At 39.9% G+C, this 18476-nt stretch overlaps 8 protein-coding genes across 10 annotated transcripts; 4 read left to right on the top strand and 4 right to left on the bottom strand.

The window, feature by feature from the left end:
* Window positions 1-2732: 2732 nt before the first annotated feature.
* l(3)neo43 (cytochrome c oxidase assembly protein COX16 homolog l(3)neo43) lies at window positions 2733-3190 on the top strand. The gene is made up of 2 exons (XM_068297832.1): window positions 2733-2889; window positions 2967-3190. The coding sequence occupies exons 1-2, from the start codon at window positions 2777-2779 to the stop codon at window positions 3154-3156; spliced, it is 303 nt and encodes a 100-aa protein (XP_068153933.1). The 5' UTR covers window positions 2733-2776; the 3' UTR covers window positions 3157-3190.
* Window positions 3191-3275: 85 nt separating this feature from the next.
* MRG15 (MORF-related gene 15) lies at window positions 3276-4933 on the top strand. The gene is made up of 3 exons (XM_068297809.1): window positions 3276-3528; window positions 3624-3739; window positions 3799-4933. Exons 1-3 carry the CDS (start codon window positions 3344-3346, stop codon window positions 4854-4856), a joined length of 1359 nt encoding a protein of 452 aa, XP_068153910.1. The 5' UTR covers window positions 3276-3343; the 3' UTR covers window positions 4857-4933.
* Window positions 4871-5948, bottom strand: LOC137582980 (18S rRNA aminocarboxypropyltransferase). Its single transcript, XM_068297818.1, has one exon. The coding sequence runs from the start codon at window positions 5798-5800 to the stop codon at window positions 4940-4942; it is 861 nt and encodes a 286-aa protein (XP_068153919.1). The 5' UTR covers window positions 5801-5948; the 3' UTR covers window positions 4871-4939.
* Window positions 5949-6018: 70 nt separating this feature from the next.
* Window positions 6019-11089, top strand: Cp190 (centrosome-associated zinc finger protein CP190). Of its 2 annotated transcripts, none has more exons than XM_068297765.1 (5): window positions 6019-6170; window positions 6672-7162; window positions 7226-8246; window positions 8311-9293; window positions 9357-11089. In XM_068297765.1, the coding sequence occupies exons 2-5, from the start codon at window positions 6761-6763 to the stop codon at window positions 10395-10397; spliced, it is 3447 nt and encodes a 1148-aa protein (XP_068153866.1). In that variant the 5' UTR covers window positions 6019-6170; window positions 6672-6760; the 3' UTR covers window positions 10398-11089. The 2 variants fall into 2 exon arrangements, with proteins under 2 accessions (XP_068153866.1, XP_068153867.1); XM_068297766.1 differs by lacking the exon at window positions 6019-6170 and adding an exon at window positions 6185-6319.
* Window positions 11090-11302: 213 nt separating this feature from the next.
* On the bottom strand, window positions 11303-13120 carry Zip88E (Zinc/iron regulated transporter-related protein 88E). The gene is made up of 5 exons (XM_068297813.1): window positions 12739-13120; window positions 12424-12674; window positions 12173-12359; window positions 11630-12008; window positions 11303-11526 (listed from the first exon to the last, which is right to left on the bottom strand). Exons 1-5 carry the CDS (start codon window positions 12976-12978, stop codon window positions 11519-11521), a joined length of 1065 nt encoding a protein of 354 aa, XP_068153914.1. The 5' UTR covers window positions 12979-13120; the 3' UTR covers window positions 11303-11518.
* A 307-nt stretch (window positions 13121-13427) lies between these two features.
* LOC137582969 (uncharacterized) lies at window positions 13428-15248 on the top strand. Its single transcript, XM_068297806.1, has one exon. It carries the CDS (start codon window positions 13510-13512, stop codon window positions 15151-15153), a length of 1644 nt encoding a protein of 547 aa, XP_068153907.1. The 5' UTR covers window positions 13428-13509; the 3' UTR covers window positions 15154-15248.
* A 63-nt stretch (window positions 15249-15311) lies between these two features.
* Window positions 15312-16399, bottom strand: ATPsynO (ATP synthase subunit O, mitochondrial). The gene is made up of 3 exons (XM_068297830.1): window positions 16269-16399; window positions 15602-16042; window positions 15312-15548 (listed from the first exon to the last, which is right to left on the bottom strand). The coding sequence occupies exons 1-3, from the start codon at window positions 16296-16298 to the stop codon at window positions 15393-15395; spliced, it is 627 nt and encodes a 208-aa protein (XP_068153931.1). The 5' UTR covers window positions 16299-16399; the 3' UTR covers window positions 15312-15392.
* Window positions 16400-16440: 41 nt separating this feature from the next.
* On the bottom strand, window positions 16441-18386 carry Set (NAP domain-containing protein SET). 2 transcript variants are annotated; one of them, XM_068297822.1, is made up of 3 exons: window positions 17997-18386; window positions 17232-17421; window positions 16441-17158 (listed from the first exon to the last, which is right to left on the bottom strand). In XM_068297822.1, the coding sequence occupies exons 1-3, from the start codon at window positions 18240-18242 to the stop codon at window positions 16794-16796; spliced, it is 801 nt and encodes a 266-aa protein (XP_068153923.1). In that variant the 5' UTR covers window positions 18243-18386; the 3' UTR covers window positions 16441-16793. The 2 variants fall into 2 exon arrangements, with proteins under 2 accessions (XP_068153923.1, XP_068153924.1); XM_068297823.1 differs by having other exon boundaries at window positions 16441-17155; window positions 17997-18385.
* Window positions 18387-18476: the final 90 nt, after the last annotated feature.

Below are 18476 nucleotides of genomic sequence, written 5' to 3'. Positions count from 1 at the left end.
CATTAATTCGGCAAAAAATTTTAATAGTTAAGACGTTTTGTTAATTTAAACTAATTAATGTTGAAATGAACACAGTTTTTGTTAAATTGATAATTAATTTTATTTACATATGTTTAAAAAATAAATAAAAACCACACAAAAAACACTTAGAATATGGAATACAAAGTTTAAGAGAAATATTCGAAGAGTTTACATAATTTCAAGGTTGAAAAAACTGAATTTCCCTTTATCGATTTTAGAATTTTTCATAATTAAAAAAAAAAAAACTTTGATTTTGTCATCTGTAGATTCAAAACATAAATGATATATTTTAAAAAGGTCTACAAAAATTTGAATATTTTTCTTTATTGTAAGGTTCAAATTATTATAGAAGTTAAATCTGAAATGTATGGTTAATTTTTATAAGTTTAAATGCTTAATAAATATAAAAAAGTGATTTTTTTCTTTGTAGAAAATAATGGTTATTTATTTAACGATGATTCCAAAATATTTGTGTTCATTTTTTATTTTATTTTATTGTGTTTATAGTTTTTAATTGTTTTTAATGTGATTGATTTTCTTTTAAATTTAGATTAATAATTCGGACTTTACGTTAAAGCATTTTTAAAAACTTCAGAAGTGTAGTTTTAATTGGTTTTGGCCTACAAGTAATTCGCTTATTGAATGTAATTTTCTTCGAAAAAGAAGTGGGGATTTTTTAAAATTGTTTAATATTTTGTTATAATTTTAAATTAACCATAGAAAAATTATTCAGCTTGGTATAGCATCAAATATTTTTTGTTTTAAATATTAAATAACGAGATGATTGTTTGATTATTGCCAAAATTGAAGCTAGTGAGTTGAAATATTTAAAATTATTTAGCATAATTTTGTTATATGGAAACATGTTCACTTGTTTTTTTTTTTTTTTTTTTTTTTGTTCTTAAGTCCTTTAATTTTGATAATTATATCGATTTTTTTAAGAATATTTTAAAAAAATAATTAAGAACAATTGGAAAAGAACATTACTCATGAGCAACCCAACAATAATGGAAAGGCATTCAAAAAAAAAGAGACCCATTTATACAATTTAAATTTAAAATTTAAATAAAGTTAAATTGGCAAACAGTTAGGTTCCAATAAAAAATAAAGAGAGTAAAAAGAGATTTTAAGATGATTTAAATAGATATAGGCATAATCAAAACATACAACGTATGTACATATGTATATACGTAATCTGGAATCGGATAAAATGTGTAAATATGTAGATATCTAAACAATTTATAAGATTTTTGTTTTTTTTTTTTAGTTAACACATAATTAAATTATTAATTAAACACATAATTATTGTCATTATTGATCTGTTTATTTCGCAATGAATTAAGATACACATTGTATGTGTACTTAAAATCTTATAAGGAAAACATTTAGTTTAATTTAAATTTGATGTTCTAACTTGGCCATTTTACTACATATTTTCTTAAAGCAATTTACTTCTTTAATTCGTACAAGTTGTTAAATGCAATATAATTAATTTAAAAGTGCAGTGCCAATTTGCTTAAATTTAATCAAATTAATTATATAATATGCTAGTTTAAAATTGCGCTTCCTATGTATAAAATATATATTATCTTTTACTTGTATGTTTATACTACAATAACAACGGCGGCTAAAATTAGAAATAAATTTAATATACACATTGTTGTTTTGATGTTGTTTTTCATATCTTTTGGAGAAAATGAGGGCATATCTTTTAAAATTGTTTGTATTATTCGATAAATATATATAAATATGTATAGAGAGTCTCTTACAAAATGACGTAATTGGCTTTTCATTCAAAAATATTTGGAATAGAAAAGCTTTGGGAAAGAACACAAAATCACGAAACTGTCGAAACAAATAATATCATGGCCGATTTTAATGAAAAAATATATATGTATATACATATGTATGTATATATAAAAAAAAAAAATTTTTCATAATTCCAAAATGTATTTTTACTGGAGTTTACAAACATAGACAAGATGTAAAAATCTTGTTAGCAAAATTGCAACCAAATTTGGTTAAAATAAAAAAACATTCTGTCTGTCTATAGTTGAAATGGAAAATGATCGAATGCATCTGCTGGTTAGACTGCAGTTTATGTTTTAGGAAGGGAGGGGGGTCCCTGAAGAGGAAGAGGATTGATTAGTTGATGACTCAATTGGCGCCGACTCCTTGTGAATGAAATGAACTCTAGCTTGGAGCTGGGAGAACGTACAACTGGTTAAGTTGTTTGTGGTACTAAAAGGAAATCTTTGCAACGAGCCACTTGCCTTGCTGCCGCATAACGGCCAAGGCAAACCACCCAAAAACAAAAAATACATCACAACGGCAACAAATAAAGCAACCCCACAATATGCGGCTGACTTTTCCATATCAAATGTCTGGGGCATGTGAAAAAATCAAAATGTAACTTGCTCCTCAAACAACGTCACTGTCAATTAATTACGAATTCTAAACAGACGAAAAGGCCTTGAACTTATGTTTTAAACTGCATTTAAATAAAGGAAAATAAATGTCCACCGTTTAAGTGACAAGAAATTGGCAAGTCGCACGACATAACATTTGGTTCCAAGGTTAAATGCCCTATTTTTAAAAGGCGTGAACAGCTGCATAAAATTGAAATTGAATTTTCAAATTTTAGCGCGCAAAATGAATGGCAGCTGTTCCAAGTGTGGCCGAATTTACTTGAGTAAATTGAGATGTGTGGCTACTCTAATAAATTTAAGTAAATATTTTAATTTTGTTTTAAGAAATGTTGAATAAATTAAATTATTACTCCAAGAAAAAGGGATTCAAGTATGGCATTCCTTTTCTTGTAATGATAGTAGGAGGTTCATTCGCCCTGCAGCAGTTTTCTAATCTTAGGTAAGATGCGGCAAACGGACAGCGAATTTACAATTTACAATTTTCATTACAAAATTGCTTGCTACCTTATCTTGCAGATATGAATACGCTAAAAAGCAGCCGGTGACACCGGAGGAGATGAAAAAATTCGGCGTAAACATGAGGAAACGTAAAGAGGTTACTTTGGAATCAGAATATGACAAAGTGAAGGCGGTGGATATAGACAATTGGGAGAATAAGCGCGGCCCTCGTCCCTGGGAAGAAGAGGGTGTGGCGGCCAAGCATTAAAGCTACGATAATAAATTTAAATATTACAATGGAAGCGAAACCAACAATTTTTATTAAATATTATTGTTACTTATATTATGAAACGGAATTCCAAGTGTTGCCAGAGTCTAGAATTTTTGAGATTAAAGTTATTTTGGAATCTGGTCACACTCTGTTTACAAAAATTCATAATATTTTCTTATTAAAAATGAGCGAAGTTAAACCTTTAAAAGCCGACAGTACTTCTTTAGGAGAGGCAACCACTTTATTTGCTGATAGCGAGCGTGTGCTCTGCTTCCATGGACCACTCATATACGAGGCGAAAGTGTTAAAGACAAAGCCAGATGCGACGCCGATTGAATACTACATACACTACGCAGGCTGGAGCAAGAAGTAAGAGCCGAAAACAATGCCAAGCCATGCCGGGTATTTGCTCGGATTCCACATAGAATAGCATCTCCTAAGTTCAAGACGCGTTTTCCTTACAGCTGGGACGAATGGGTTCCCGAGAGCCGGGTGCTGAAGTACAATGACGACAATGTGAAGCGCCAAAAAGAATTGGCGCGAGTCTTAGGAGAGCGCTCAAAGAAGGACAATAAAAAGGGTGAGAACATGGAATGCTTCGACACTATACTTACTCAACAAAGTCTCTCAATGCAACAGGCAGTGCCAAGTCCAAAAAAGTGGAACAAATGGGCAACGAATCTCGTGCCTCGACCCCATCCAAAGAGGCCAACACATCTCTAAATACTTCAACCAGCGTTAGTGCTGGGCCACCTTCGGGTGCAGTACCGACTACACCTGGTGGAGGACCAAGCAGTGGGCCTGCCAGTGCTCCTACCAAATATGACAGTGGCAACAGCAATAGCACTACGGCAAGCAGCTCTACCAGTCGGAGTAATCGCAAATCCACACGCGCTGGCACACCGAGCAGCACCGACAATAACAACCAAAAGAAGGATGAGACAGCAGCTGAGACCACAGAGGATGAGGCAACAACCGCTACGAGTGTGGCTACTAAAAAGAAACGGATGAGCGAGCAGCGGCCCTCCTTAACAGGCAATGAGCCACCGCCGGCAGCGTCATCATTACCCACAGAAAAGCCAGCACAAGCCTCCGCTCCATCCGTTGCCGCGGTAGCGGATTCTACTGTTTCCTCTGAGCCAGCTCCTTGTGTGGAGAGTGAAGAGATGTATGCTAATAAGCAGGAGGTAAAAATCAAAATTCCCGATGAACTTAAGCACTATCTAACTGATGACTGGTTTGCCGTGGTCAAGGAGCATAAATTGCTCGAGCTACCAGCAAAAGTGACAGTGCAGCAGATAGTCGAACAATATTTGGCTCACAAGAAATCCGTTAAATCGACAAGTGCCACCAAAGAGGTAGCTATCAATGATGTAATCGATGGCATTGTGGAATATTTCAATGTCATGCTTGGCTCCCAGTTGCTATATAAATTTGAACGCACTCAGTATGCAGATGTAATGCAAAAGCATCCGGATACCCCATTGGCCGAGCTCTATGGTTCATTCCATTTGTTGCGACTATTTGTTCGCCTGGGATCCATGCTAAGTTATTCGGCCCTAGATCAACAGGCTATGCAAAATCTCCTTCAGCATTTGCAGGACTTTCTCAAATTTTTGGTGAAAAACAGCGCCATTTACTTTAGTATGAACAATTTCATTAATGTGGATCCGGAGTACGTACGAAATTCTCAGTAATGTTTGACCCAGAGTTTATAACTTGAAATTAGTTTTTAATTAATGAGAAATAAAATAACACAGACCTAACAAAAAAATATGGATTAGCTCTTGGTATCCGCTGGTTCCTCCTCATCTTCACATTCACTGCTACTGCTGCTACTTGTGGGATAAAATTCCTTTAAATCCCTTGGTTTATTACGTTCCTGCTGCTCCGCCTCTAGATATTCATTTTGAACTTTTAGGATCTCTTCGCTGTTTTTGCATTCGGCATATCCCTTTAACAGCTTTTCATTAAGTTCCAGGAATGCATGACCCCATGAGAATTTTCCCAGAAACCATCGTGCCTCTTCTGGAAAACCACAAATATGCAATGTGGCCGCTATAGCCTCCACACAGCTTAATTTGCAGGGTTTGCCATAATTAATGGGATTGGCAGCTACTAAGAACGGCAAAAGGCGGGGATTTGGACTACGCATGCGATTGAATGGTGTCTCATCCAGCTTGGCCCAGGAACAATCGATCACAGCCACACCGGATGAAGCCAGAATATCACGATCCATGGGACTGACACACAATTGACCAACCGGCGAGAGAACCAAACCGGGAAACTTTTGACCAAGGCGCAGATTAGTAATAAGACCCAATCGTGCTAGCTTGCGGCCAGAACATTTCTTTGGATCACAATGATTTAGGTCCCACATGGCCACCTCAAACGCCGGCGGTTGACCTAGCTCGTCTGCTGGTGAAGATGAGGAGTCCGAATCGCTGCTGGAGCCCGAGGCCAGTTCATTTTCCTGTTCTGCAAATTTGCGTTCGGTATTGTGTTTGGCTTTCACATTGCGCCGGAATTTGCCTTTATTATTGTGTGCTCTTCCACTCATTATAGAAACGCGTGATGTGACAAGTAAAAAATGTACATATGTCGATAATATACTGTTATCGGTGATGGAGCCCTGGCGCATATGCAGCTTAAGACCTATTCCGGGCTTAAAAAAAATTCTAAAACTTAAAGCTGAAGAAAGATACTAATTAAGAATTATGATTAGAAAGCAGGGGCAACACAGTCCGAATTTGAATAACGTATTTCTATTAATCCATCCCAATTAGAAATACCTTCTGCCGAGGCGTTAGTACATTATTTCGATAGACCAATAAGTGAAAAAAAATATGGCCGCTCGCGTAAAATTGAAATATCGAAACCGCTATCAAGCATCCCTAATTTGGTCTCCGGGGGAAAAAATTAAATTTATACAGTAAAAATAAAGTGCAATAAAAGTTAAGTGTATGTGTAGATTGATTTAACGCTAACGCCAAGAATCTTAAATACCTAAGGTGATATTTAAATGCCGTAATAAGTAACTTTTCGGTCAAAAGTCGGTAGATTTTTCCTTAAGCTGTGAAATTATGAATACCGTGGAAAGATGCTGAAAATGTTGCAAACAACTAAGCAATAAAATGATAAATAATACGCTTGCATAAAGGTTGGCGCTGAAAACATAGTGCAAAAGTAGAAAAAGAAATATTTTACTGACGCTCTAACACACACATAAACACACGCAGACACACACATACACATGTCGTACGCAAAACTATCGATAAACAGTGCCAGAGTTGTATTCCTGATGAATGTTTGTTGAAAATCAATTGATGCGCTGCACTTAACTGCTACAACAAGAAAATAAGAATTTTGTGAAGAAATTTTGATATTTTTAAATAATTGTTGGTGTTTTTAAATTGTTTCTCATTTTATATTTATGTGGCGCGAACTAAATTGAAATAACCTGCACACTGCGATACAATCCCTGCTCCCTTATTGCCCTTGCCCAAGTACAGTTGCGCCCATAAGCAAAACTACGGGGTGGGCGCGCGCTTTCCAATAATAAAACCAAATATCAGTCACAGCAAAGGATCAGGCCTAGAAAATGGGTGAAGTGAAATCCGTCAAGGTGGATAACTGGGGAGTCTTCTTCCTCCAGAAACTGCAAAATTTCTTCAACAAAACGGACTATTGTGACCTGACCCTACAATTCCGGGATAACTCACAGTTAAAGGTCCATCGTCTGGTGCTGAGTGCTTGCACAGACTATTTCAATGTCCTGGAGCAGACATGTGAGATTATTGATGATGCCCTAATCATGCCCAACGAATTTCAAGCAGATGTTGTGGTGCCCATTGTCAACTTTATGTACACCGGTACACTCGAGTTTGAGCTGAAAATGTATGGCAAACTGTTGCGTACAGCGAAAGAGATGAATATGACTGTTTTGCTAAAACTATTGGAGGCTCACCGCCGCACAATGGAAAATGTTAACCGACAGCAGAGGGTGAGTAAGAAGGAGGATATTCCACTCTGTATATGGAAATTAAGAGATTTTTGAATTTTATAGCCACCTAGTCCTAAGGGTGTAAGGCGACGCACAGTTGTGGGCCCGGGAAGTAATGTCAATGCGGGACAACAGCAGGTGACAACAGGAACGAGGGTAGGTCAAGTGCCATCAATACAGAGCCGTGGCATAGTAAACACACCGAACCAGCGACCCCAGATTAATACGCAACGTCCCGTAATTGGAGGAGGCCTGCAGCGTACCGTTAAACCGGAGGTGACTTCACCTTTCGAGCAATTGCGGAAAGGATACAATAACAACAAACGACCGGCCCAGCCGAGCCTATTGTCGCCACCGTCGAAGAAGCTTAGTCTCGAGGAGGTCAAGGAATTTGCAGAGCAACAGAGAATGCGCAAACAAATAGCCGCCGAATATGGAGATCATGATCCGGATTATGATGGCGGATTGCCCTACGATGATGTGCACGCTGGAGACGATGATGATGATGATATGCCGCCGCAGCCTTCCACATCGAAGCAGCAACAACAACAAACAACTGCGACGTCACAGCAGACCACATTGGGCACCACGACCATTATAGTTAAACAGGATTCACCCAGTCAAACACCCACAATTATAGTCAAGGATTCGTCCAATACTAAGCTTAATCATACAAAAATCATAGCCGAAGTCTTGCGTCAATATCCACACATAGTTAAGGGCCACAAGAATATAAAATTAAAAATAATGCCCAGCAGTCCGATAGAGAAATCCTCACCGACACCAGCCCCTGCTCCAGCCGCACCAGCTCCAGCTCCCGTGGCGACATCTTCCACATCGCCGCATAAGAAGCTGCATGTGTCGTTTAAGTCGGACAAGAGCACGCCCATGATTACCACACAGCCTAAGGCGCCTCTGAGGGAGTCCCAAGTCCAGCAGCAGCAACAGAAGCCAGCTACTCCAGTATCAGCTCCTGCTACGAACACTACTTTGGGTCATAGTAGTTCCACACCAGCTCAAAAGCGTCGCATTGATAGCAAAACCATGCATGCTCTGATTGCGCAAGGACCAGAGAATACAACAGGTAACAATTTAGGTTTATGCATCCTTAAATTACTCCACTTATCTTGCATTTGGATTGATTTCAGGTCCCTGGCTGTGCCTACGCTGTGGCGTCAATGGACGTCCTATCAGCATTCCATCGTATCGAGGATTCCGACGACATCTTATCAACACACACAAAGAGACTATTGATCCAAATCTCTGCGAACATTGTGGCTGGCGTTCGTCCAATAATCGGGAATTGCATTTCCACATGCAGACGGAACATCAAATTAAATCCCTGCTCTACACGTTTGCCGATTGTGTCTTATGCAACCAATCGTATCTCACCAAGGATCAGCTGGAGGCGCACATTAATGAGTCCCACACAGATGACGAGAAACAGCAATGCATTTACTGCAATAAGGTATTCGAGCAGGAATTGCAACTCTATCGACACATGAAGAACTCGCACAAGGCTCAGGCCCTTGAGGATGGCATAATTGATGAAACCGATGAGGAATATCTCGGCTCGCAAGTCGACGAGGAAGAAGAGTCGCAGACAGAGCAAGAGGAATTGCAACAGGATGAAGGAAAAGTGCGCATATTGTCGGACATCAGTTTGCCAACAACCCACGCCATTCCATTGCAGCAGCAGCAATCGGAGTTAGATGCAAATTTGGAGCAGATTGAGCAGCAGGAAGTCAAATTTGTTGGTGCCGATGGCAATGAGGTAGAATTGACAGATGAACAGCGTAAAGAGATTCTATCGCAGCTAAATCAACAGCAAGCCGGAGCTCCCAGCGGTGGTGTTGTCATGGTACTCAGTGAACCCGAGGCCGCAGAAGAAAAACTCCAAGAAGGAGAAGTGGGCGAGGCCGATGGCAACAAATCCCAAGCTGGCACCGAGGAAGACGAATACGACGATAGTCAGATCTATAATGAACTTGCCGGAGACTCGGTAGAGAGCAAAAAAAGCGAAGGCAGAACTGTTGCTGATGAGAGCAAGGAGTCTATGGACAATTTAGAATGGGCAGAAAATTTGATATCCGAACAGGAAATGGAAGCCGAACAAGAGGAAAGCAAAGAGGTAAGTCTGTCGGTTTCCGTAACCATGTTGATCCTTAATAACACACGATTTTATGACCTACAGCCAAAGCAAACGGATGAAAAACGATCCGATGACATTAGCGAAAAGCTCAAGGAGCTGACGGGCGATTGGAGTGAGGATGAAAATGAGGAGGAAGATGATGCGGTTATTGAAGCCGCTGAGGCGGATAAACCGGCCACAGCAGAAATTGCAGTTGAAGTTGCCAGTTCCATGGCCAAGCAGCCAAATGATGATGAAGCTACACAAATTAGAGTAGACGAGCCCGCTCCCGCCGCCATGGAAGTGGACCAGGAACAGGAGGAGGCCGATGACATTGACTTGGCTCTGGAGTCCCTACACAAAGGCATTGATAAAGATACTACCGCCGCTGTCAGTACACCAATTGAAGTGGCTAAGCCTGCTCAGGAATCAGAGCAGACGGATGCGCCAGCAAACAATGTCTTGGAGGCAAAGCAAGCAGAAACTGTTCAGATTAAACGAGAAGATGATAGTGTTGAAGAGGAATTCATTAAAGAAGATCCAACGCAGGAGCCACAGTCGAATGCAGTCGAAGCTGCTGTTGAAGATCTCGAAACGGAGAATATACGTAAGGAATTGCTAGATGAATTAATGGCGCAGGCGGAGAAGACTGACGAAGAAAAGCAGCCATCTCCTGAGGAACCAGAAACGACAATAGCCGCAGCAACCACAACTGTCGAACAAGTGGATGGTACAGCAATAACGGCTGCCACGGAACTGTCACCAGAAACGGATGAAGTTAAACCAAACACGGAAGAAGAGTCAGAGGCAAATAAAATATCTGCTACGTCAGACCAGGAGACTAGAGAAGAGCAGGCCAAACCAAGCATCGATGATTTGGCAGCAGCGGCGACAGAAGAAGATGTAGTTGCCGCCGTTGCAGATAACAACGTGAGCGTAAAGTCGCCCGCTGCTACGGAAACAGCGACAGCAAAAACCCTAACAGAGGAGGTGGAGGCTACGTCCGACGTTGACAAGGTTAAGAGTCTTATTAGCGATTGGGTGGATGAAGATGAGGAAGAAGACGAGAATGCGGTTAGTGCAGCGGCGAAGGAGGAACTATAATTACTAGATTTATTCATGTTCTAAGTTTGATTCTTCGATTGAACGTGAATGTATATCTTTTATATATAATAACGATGATGAATGAATTTTCGGTTTCTTTTGTAAATTAAATTGTTAACACGGATTGTATCAAACATATGGAGTTAATTTTAAGAATATTTCTATATTATATACTATATATGAAGTCCTGACGTCGTGAATCATCTCATCCTTTCCGATCTAAACACGGATCAGACCAACCAAAACCAACTATCACGAAAACTTACAAAAATTTAAGCAATTTGCATTCAAAATTTTTGATTATTCGCATCATGCAGCCACATACTCTAAAAGATAGGCCCCAAAAAAGGTCCTTAATAAATTTGTATGTAAAATTTATACGTATATGTATATTAATTACATACACCAGACATACATAGAAACTAGTTATATGTAGTGATGTCATTTTAAATCGGTTTAAAATGAAAGCAAATTGATTATATATTATATTATGGATGATTAAGAGATAAAGGCAAAACAGAATGGATCCACGAGAATTTAGAAAGAAGAAATATTTTTTTGATTACCATATAAATTGTAAGATCTATTATATATAAATATAAATATATAGGTAAAACAAACAAAAGAAGAAAACAACAACAATTAGAGATACTTTTGGAGTATGCAACATATAAATGTAGACATAATATTGATATAGCAAGTCTTTCAATTCGGAAATGGGATTAATGGATCATCTTTTCTGGGTCAACTAACCAAAATGGCTTCTACCTAGTTTATCATCAATGGGTCTGTCCATAAACAACGCTTTTTTTAAGAGGCGTAGAGGGGGTTCCGAAATTGTCACAAAGGTGGGAAAGGGTTTTTCATTTGTCTCGAGAATTCCCTTTTAATCTTTAGTGTTGCAGTTCTAAATACATATATATGTATGTACATTTATAATTATTAAATCACTTAAACGAATATTCAAATTATAAACATACAAAATCATTAATCTAAGCGTAAAAGCAAACAAATAATAGCATTCGACTTAAACTAAACATAGAACAAATATTAAAAAAAAAGAAACACAAATTCACAACGCAATCGCAATTTGTTAGCAGGAGATTATCACGTTTCTATCGTTATTCATCTGGAAAAAAATTATGTTTAAAGCATTAAAAAAGCAACAGATTTTGGCGAGACAATGGGGTTAAAGAGATAAAAGTATGATATGTATGTGTATATGTACGCACCAGCTAGATAATAATTTATGATGCACATGATGGCAAAGCCAATGGCAACTGAAAAAAACTGCGCAAATCCTGCCCAGCGTCGCTGATTATTCGAATGCCAGCGTGCCTTCTCTCGTGGCATCACTTCACAGACAGTGACATATAAAAGAGTTCCACCCGCTAAAGCTTGAATAATGGGCAACGTTGTTTTTGACCATCCTGTGGGTATATCTGTAATAATCATTCCCAATCCAATACCACAAACGGCGCCCAAAGCAAACACCGAAATGCCAATAAATTGCGAACGAAGACTTGACTGGCCATTCATACGGACTGTCAATCCCAGGCAAAAGCCCATAACGAATTTGTGACAGGCAACGGCACCCAGCAGAAAAAGTACCTGTTAGCAAAGAAATGTGAGATTATGAGAGAATTTCGCTTATCGCAGCTTATAATTCTAATTCAAATGTTTGCCCAAGATTGCAATGCTTGCCAGCTTATCAACGATCATCGGTCTTATGAATTAGAAACCAGACATGTGTGTCAGGGCAAGAATACACAAACCTTTGTGGCCGAATTCTGTACTCCAATTGCCAGGCCCTCGATGGCCGAATGCAAGGACAAGGCTGCTAAAAGGCCCAAGGTACCAGTGATGGATTCGGCACACGGTTCTGTGTGAATAGTGTGGCAAATGCTGGCATTTGCAACTTCTACTTGTTCTTCATCGCAAGCGGAAGTCCTAAAACCATTGCTAACAAGGGCAGAATTAGTTATAAATTATGGATGAACATTGAATTGACGATTAAGAATCTTACTTTCCCTCATCATGGTGATGATGTGAACTTGTTGAAGCGTGTGTTCCGCCTAGCAAGGGAGCACGCTCATTTATGGCACCATAACTATTAGAGTCGCATGATCTTGACGCCGATGATTCATGGTTATGACCGTGGGTATGTTGGATTGCCTCACCAAAGAAATAGTGTATAAACTCGTCAATAAAATAAATTATGAAGAATCCTCCACACATGGCCACCTCCGCGAATTTTGAGTTCATTTGTTCTCTCACCTGTTGAAAATCTACACCTGTGCGAGTCTATTAACTTACAATGATTATAATATATAGCTCTTACCTCAGGCAAAATATGAACTAAGGCGGTGGCTAAAAGAACTCCTGCTCCAAAACAAAGTAGCAGTGAGATGGCCAATGGAAACCGCGAACGATTTCGTTCAGATATGATCGCAGGTAGCATTCCCGAAATAAAACTACCAAATCCTAAGACAATCATTGCTAATACCTTTTCCCACTCTCCATTGTTTGCCTGTTTGAAGGCATTGTCGAACAGTGAATCATTACCAACAGCTAGGCTCATCCTTAGTCATTAACTGAACAAAATTTAATAAACAAAAAAATAGAATAAAAAAAAAACAGCACAAAGTTCGTTGCATCTACTATATTTAAACCGAACACCAACAGTTGTTTTGTGCCAGACCTATCGCACGTCTGCGTTCGTTCACGATGAAAACAAAAACAAAACTTAAACACTTAGTGATGGGCAAAGGCTCGATATATTACCATCTGCTCCGGTCCAAGAATACACTTTAAAAAACTGTATGTTGGTCTGCACTGAGATATGTGTCCATGTACATATGTACATCTAAACAGATTCATTAAGAAATATTTAAATAGCTGACCAATTTAAGTGACAATATAAATATTCAACAGGTCAACAGACTTTGTGCTCAGTGTATCTCGCCTCGCACTCAAATTGGCTTGCAGCAGGCCGAATTATCGATAACAAATATCAAATTATCAGTGCGTTGAAATTCAAAATTTTAACTGTTGTGCGCCCCCACAGAGTTTGTGTTTGCGTCCTGGAAATGATTGGGGCGATTATTTCAAAATGCAACGTCGTTGTATAATTTGCGGTCAAGAACCAAGTGGCTTCTATGTCTATCCACGCACCTTGACTGAGGCCCGTAAATGGCAGGATTGGGCCAATCTTTATTCGTTTAATGTGCCAGCAGGAACTTTACGCAAACATGCATGTGTTTGCCAAAAACATCTGGAAGCAGTCGAGGAACAAGACGATACCGCGAATGAGCACATAGTAGAGGTCAAGGAAAGAAATGTGGGTGGTATGCCAACTCCGATCCGTGAACCCAACGATATTGTCTCCAATGATGTAATGGACAAGCGACCAAGTGTCAGTTTGACCGAGGGTGATCCCAATCAAAGGCCGCAGCGTCCAATGCGTTGTTGTTGCCCAATTATGGAGGCAACAAAACCAAAGGCACAAAAACCCCGCCGAAGAAAGGAAAGGAAGAGTCCATCTAGACGCTCTCAGGAAGATCTACAGCCGCCTGTGAATGTCTTCCACTGTCCAGGCACTACGCAAATTCCAAGACCACCTTTTCAATACAATCCCGTTGAGGCAATGAACTACAAAGTTGCTCCCGCTTGGTATAATCAACAAAGCCGCCAACAACAACTACATCAGCCAAATTGGAATCAATTTTCGGAAACAGGAACAGAAATAGATGCCTTAAATGGTCAATCTTCGCGATATGCTCAGCAAATATACGATTGCCACTGCCCCCTTTTAGGCAAGCAATTGGAAAAAATGCATAATCAAGAACAGCAACTGCAGCAGCCAAGACCCATACAGCAGCAGAACCAATGCTGTCAATGCTATATTAGTGTTCCAAATCAGGATAAAACTTTTCAGTGTCCATCACAGGTTCATCGGGCTGAAAAACGTCGACAAGCAGCTGCTGAGACCTGCGAGTGCGGAACCACTACATCCCGTAATATTGTCGTTCAGCCAACTGTTTGTATTCCCGCCAATATTTTTGAACAGACTCCTCCAAAGAGCGCTCAACCAAAGAGTAAGAAGAAAGAAATAAAAGTACGTAAAAATCCCAATTCTGTTAATGTTCTTATTATGGGGAGCTATGGCCAAGAAGAAGATGCCGAAGAGTGTATTGAGATGATTTGTCCAGAGACTTTCCAACCATCTCCCCTCACAGAAATCTGTTTCCTTGAATCAGATCTGACGAGAAAAAATGAACGTGCCATTTTTCCAGATATCGATTTACCCAATTATTCAGTCTGTCGTGCTCCCACCACTGATCCCAAGGCCACTGAGGAAGCTGACAAAGAGACCAACGAACAAGACGATACAAATTGCGCGGATGTACTAGTGCTTGGCAAGGGTCTGCATGATATAGATCCTTGTCCCTGCGACTGTCAACATTGTCTCTTTGACATGGATTTATGGAACTGTCCAAATCACGTCAAGCCACGCATTTCAACTCAGCCGCAAGAGACAGATGCGAATAACGCTGCATCTGGTATTGATGCTTTGAGTTCTCTACCCGAGGAATTGGCGGATGGCAACTGGCAGGACCCGCGGGCAGTGGCTAAGTATAATCAAGTTATTGCCGATCAAAAAGCTCGTATCAATGAGCTGGAGAATTTGCTAACCCAACACAACATTCTACAAGAACATTCTACGCCAAGGAGGAAATCAAATACTCCGCAATGAAAACCCTCCGCCAGCAAAAGCCCGAAATAAGTGGGGGCGCACCACCTATTTGTCCTTATATTAGTAATCACAAATAGATTGTTTTTATATGCAAATGCTTGCCCAAAGTTGGTAATTTCTTTACGGGGTTGGGGATTTTGGGAACAGTAAAGATAGAATTGGAGTTGTTGGTAATTTATTCGCTATTGCAAGATAATGTTTCAAAAACTGTTTGTTTGTTTTTCCAGATCTCAACCATTTTAGGCAGCAGATTGAATGACATCTGTGTACAGCTTCACTTTGCTGGCAATGCTCATGTCAACATATTTATCGCCAATGGAAACAATCAGACCACCAATAATGCTGGGATCGACTCGAGAGGTAATCTTCAACGATTCGTTGCCCTTCAGGAAGGACTAAAGAAAAAGAAATTAGTCTCCAATGTCAAGAATCTTTCAAATCGTATTACCTTGAGAGCACCCTCCAGCTGTTTGCTCTGGGCGGCATCCAGAGGCTTGGCAGTGACAACCTCGCAGACAACCTCACCACGATGGGCAGCCATGATGGTCTTGTAGGCATTGATAACAGTATCCAGCTTCTTCAAGCGACCATTATCGGCCAACAGACCCAAAAGATTGGCTGTGGCTGGGGCAAAATTCAGCTTAGTCGATGCCTCCTTTAGAGCTGTGGCCATGACCTTTTTGTTGATAATTGGGCTGGTCACATATTCGCGCAGCTTCTTATCACTCCTAATAGTGGCCTGGAGAGCAGTCAAATCCTTCTCCACTTGATCCAGCTGGCTCAGTTTAGAAGCAGCCGAATACAAGGCGGTGGCATATCGGCCCTCGAGTCCAAAGACCTGAACTGGTGGTTTGACCGTCTGCTGGGCAGCGGAGCTGAGAGTGCGGCTCTGTAAATGTATGTCGAAGTGATTAATTAATTGCGTTTATTGATTTCTTTAAAACTCAAATTGCAACTTTTGGTTATTGCAAATTACATAACCAACAAATCCGTGTTAGATAATTGTCCATCACCAGGTTACGGATTTGATTCACTTATGCATTTGACATTGGCTCCGTTGGCCAAATATTCACCGGATTTAACTTGTTTTACTAATAATTAATCAGAAAACGTACCAAAATTGCCAATTTGTTAACACAGGCCATCTTAGTCCGTAGAATTTTTCAGCTTACAAACTTACAGCTGCGACCTGCAGGGCGGTATTTCGATACTTCGACCAATTGTCGACTTTATCGGTCTATCGATTTATTTACAATTCAACACGAGAAAGTAACGATCCAAGGTTAATTTAAATTTCTTACAGATTCATTTTTATTTGTAGTTCTAAAAAACGTTTATAGTTTTATCTTTTCTATAGATGGTGGTGTAGTCACTTTTTTCTTACTTTCTTGTATTCTGAATATATAAATGAGTGTATACTTAAAGCGAAACTTAAAACTGTCTAGTGAAGATTTTTATGTTTTGCCACAGAAAATAACTAGTATTATGTATAATTGTTTTTTTGCTTGCGGTAACACACACACTTTGAATTCTCTTTTTTTGGGAATAAACTCAATGCGCATATACATACATATATATGATTTTACTTGTCATCTGTAAAAAAGATTTGCGAACTATATTCGCCAGGATTGCAGTTTGCTTCAATCGCCACCTTCGTCCTCATCATCCTCATCACCTTCGCCGTCTTCGCCATCTTCATCATCGAAGGCTTCCTCATCGTTATCATCATCATTCTCCTCCTCTTCCTCGGGCTCCACGTCAATATCAGGTACCAGATAATACTGCAGTGGATTTGGCCAAAGATCATCTTTGATCAGCTCAGCAATTTCATCATTAACCGGATCAGTGTTGTCCGAGAACCAATCGAAGAAGGTTTTGTATTCCGAATTGCGCTTCTTCTTGTTGGCATAGGGTTTCGTCAGTAACTGTTTAAGTAGATTTTTACCCTCCTTCCATTGTATGGGTGTGCTAGTCGACGCCGGCCAATCACCATTTTCAGAAGCTGCTGTTACAACAAGAATAATTCAAATAGTTAGCATACGTTTATCCAAAGGAAAAGCTTTGCCACCTTCACTTACCCGCTGAATTTAAATGGAACTCTTTGGTGAGCACCTTGTTTTCAAAGTATGGATTCTCATCGAAGTGGAAATTGATTCGATAGCCAGATTTGATATCCTCGAATTCCTCCACCTCCAATTTGTTTAGAGCGTGCAAGCATTCCTCCTCCTCTTCGTCCAGAATTCCAGATACTTGCGGGTGGTTGATAAACTGCAGATAAATGGCGAGGGTTAATTTATGGAGACCAAGGAGAGTGACACCAGGAGAGAGAGAGACACTGAGTGAGAGGGGGGAACTCAAAAACATGGCCGGCATTTTCAACAAAAAAATATATGCACAAGCAAATCGATAACACGATGGGGTCTTCAGTTAGTCCACCATGATAACGGACAAAATGAGAAATCCTCAAGTGACCCAAAGACACTTGATTTCCATCTAAACAGAGTTCTTTTCATAAGGTTAGAATTAAATGTTAATTACAAGCAATATTTAATTTTCCAGTAGACAAAAAAAACACACTATCGATAACTCTCCCACGCACACGCATACAAAAACGGCGGCCGCAACGGCGGTGGCGGCAAAGATGAACAAGAAAAAAAATGTTTCTCGAATAGAGAAAAATTCTTGGAACAAAAATCAATTAAATTTTCACTTTTCTATTTCCTCTTTGGGGAAACCAGCACTGCATTTAAAAATACACAAGAAAAGCGTAAACATGGTCAATGCATAAAATGGCCGGAGAAATGCCCATCATTGGCCTGATGCTATTACTCTGTAATACTCACCGATGTCACCCAGAAATTGGGAATTCTCTTGACCAGCTCGCTGCGCTTCTCGTAGCATGGTTTCCGCAATTTGTTGTATTTCTGCTCGACCTTGAGGATCTCCTCGCTGGCCTTCTCGTTGAGAGCATCAATTTCATTTTGGCAGGCATCGATTTGTTCCAGTGCCTCCGACTCCTCCTCATTGGGACCGGCAGATGTATTTGCCTCGGCTCCATCCAGCTTTTGTCGCTTTGGCACGCTCGACATAGTGGGATGTGGAGATGTGACGTGTGTGTTGCGGGTAAGGCTTATATCTTTGTTTACCTTAATTTATTAACTTTAAAATTTATTTACCACGAGCGAGCGGTTATAAAGCGGTACAGTCGGCGGCGGCGGATTATAATTTGCCGCAACTTCGCCGTAAATCTCTCGCCCTCTCGCCGTAAATTTTTGCTCTCTCGCCGTAAATTCTTGCCCTCTCGCCGTAAATCTCTCGCCGTA

Source organism: Drosophila tropicalis, unplaced genomic scaffold (genome assembly GCF_018151085.1).
Source record: "Drosophila tropicalis isolate 14030-0801.00 unplaced genomic scaffold, ASM1815108v1 contig_859, whole genome shotgun sequence".
Classification (NCBI taxonomy): Eukaryota; Metazoa; Arthropoda; class Insecta; order Diptera; family Drosophilidae; genus Drosophila; species Drosophila tropicalis.
This window is presented reverse-complemented; position numbering and strand designations above follow the sequence as displayed.

Coding starts and splice junctions, on each gene's coding strand:
- ATPsynO (XM_068297830.1), bottom strand. CDS start 16,298: ATGGCCTGTGTTAACAAATTGGCAATTTTG. Junction 16,043..16,268: donor TTAACAAATTGGCAATTTTG/GTACGTTTTCTG, acceptor ATACATTTACAG/AGCCGCACTCTCAGCTCCGC. Junction 15,549..15,601: donor AGCTGGAGGGTGCTCTCAAG/GTAATACGATTT, acceptor CTTTTTCTTTAG/TCCTTCCTGAAGGGCAACGA.
- Cp190 (XM_068297765.1), top strand. CDS start 6,761: ATGGGTGAAGTGAAATCCGTCAAGGTGGATAACTGGGGAGTCTTCTTC. Junction 7,163..7,225: donor ATGTTAACCGACAGCAGAGG/GTGAGTAAGAAG, acceptor TGAATTTTATAG/CCACCTAGTCCTAAGGGTGT. Junction 8,247..8,310: donor AGGACCAGAGAATACAACAG/GTAACAATTTAG, acceptor GATTGATTTCAG/GTCCCTGGCTGTGCCTACGC.
- Set (XM_068297822.1), bottom strand. CDS start 18,242: ATGTCGAGCGTGCCAAAGCGACAAAAGCTGGATGGAGCCGAGGCAAAT. Junction 17,422..17,996: donor CCAATTTCTGGGTGACATCG/GTGAGTATTACA, acceptor ATTTATCTGCAG/TTTATCAACCACCCGCAAGT. Junction 17,159..17,231: donor GTTCCATTTAAATTCAGCGG/GTAAGTGAAGGT, acceptor TTGTTGTAACAG/CAGCTTCTGAAAATGGTGAT.
- MRG15 (XM_068297809.1), top strand. CDS start 3,344: ATGAGCGAAGTTAAACCTTTAAAAGCCGACAGTACTTCTTTAGGAGAG. Junction 3,529..3,623: donor TACGCAGGCTGGAGCAAGAA/GTAAGAGCCGAA, acceptor TTTTCCTTACAG/CTGGGACGAATGGGTTCCCG. Junction 3,740..3,798: donor AAAGAAGGACAATAAAAAGG/GTGAGAACATGG, acceptor TCAATGCAACAG/GCAGTGCCAAGTCCAAAAAA.
- Zip88E (XM_068297813.1), bottom strand. CDS start 12,978: ATGAGCCTAGCTGTTGGTAATGATTCACTGTTCGACAATGCCTTCAAA. Junction 12,360..12,423: donor CATCACCATGATGAGGGAAA/GTAAGATTCTTA, acceptor TGCCCTTGTTAG/CAATGGTTTTAGGACTTCCG. Junction 12,009..12,172: donor TACAGAATTCGGCCACAAAG/GTTTGTGTATTC, acceptor CTTTGCTAACAG/GTACTTTTTCTGCTGGGTGC.
- LOC137582969 (XM_068297806.1), top strand. CDS start 13,510: ATGCAACGTCGTTGTATAATTTGCGGTCAAGAACCAAGTGGCTTCTAT.
- LOC137582980 (XM_068297818.1), bottom strand. CDS start 5,800: ATGCGCCAGGGCTCCATCACCGATAACAGTATATTATCGACATATGTA.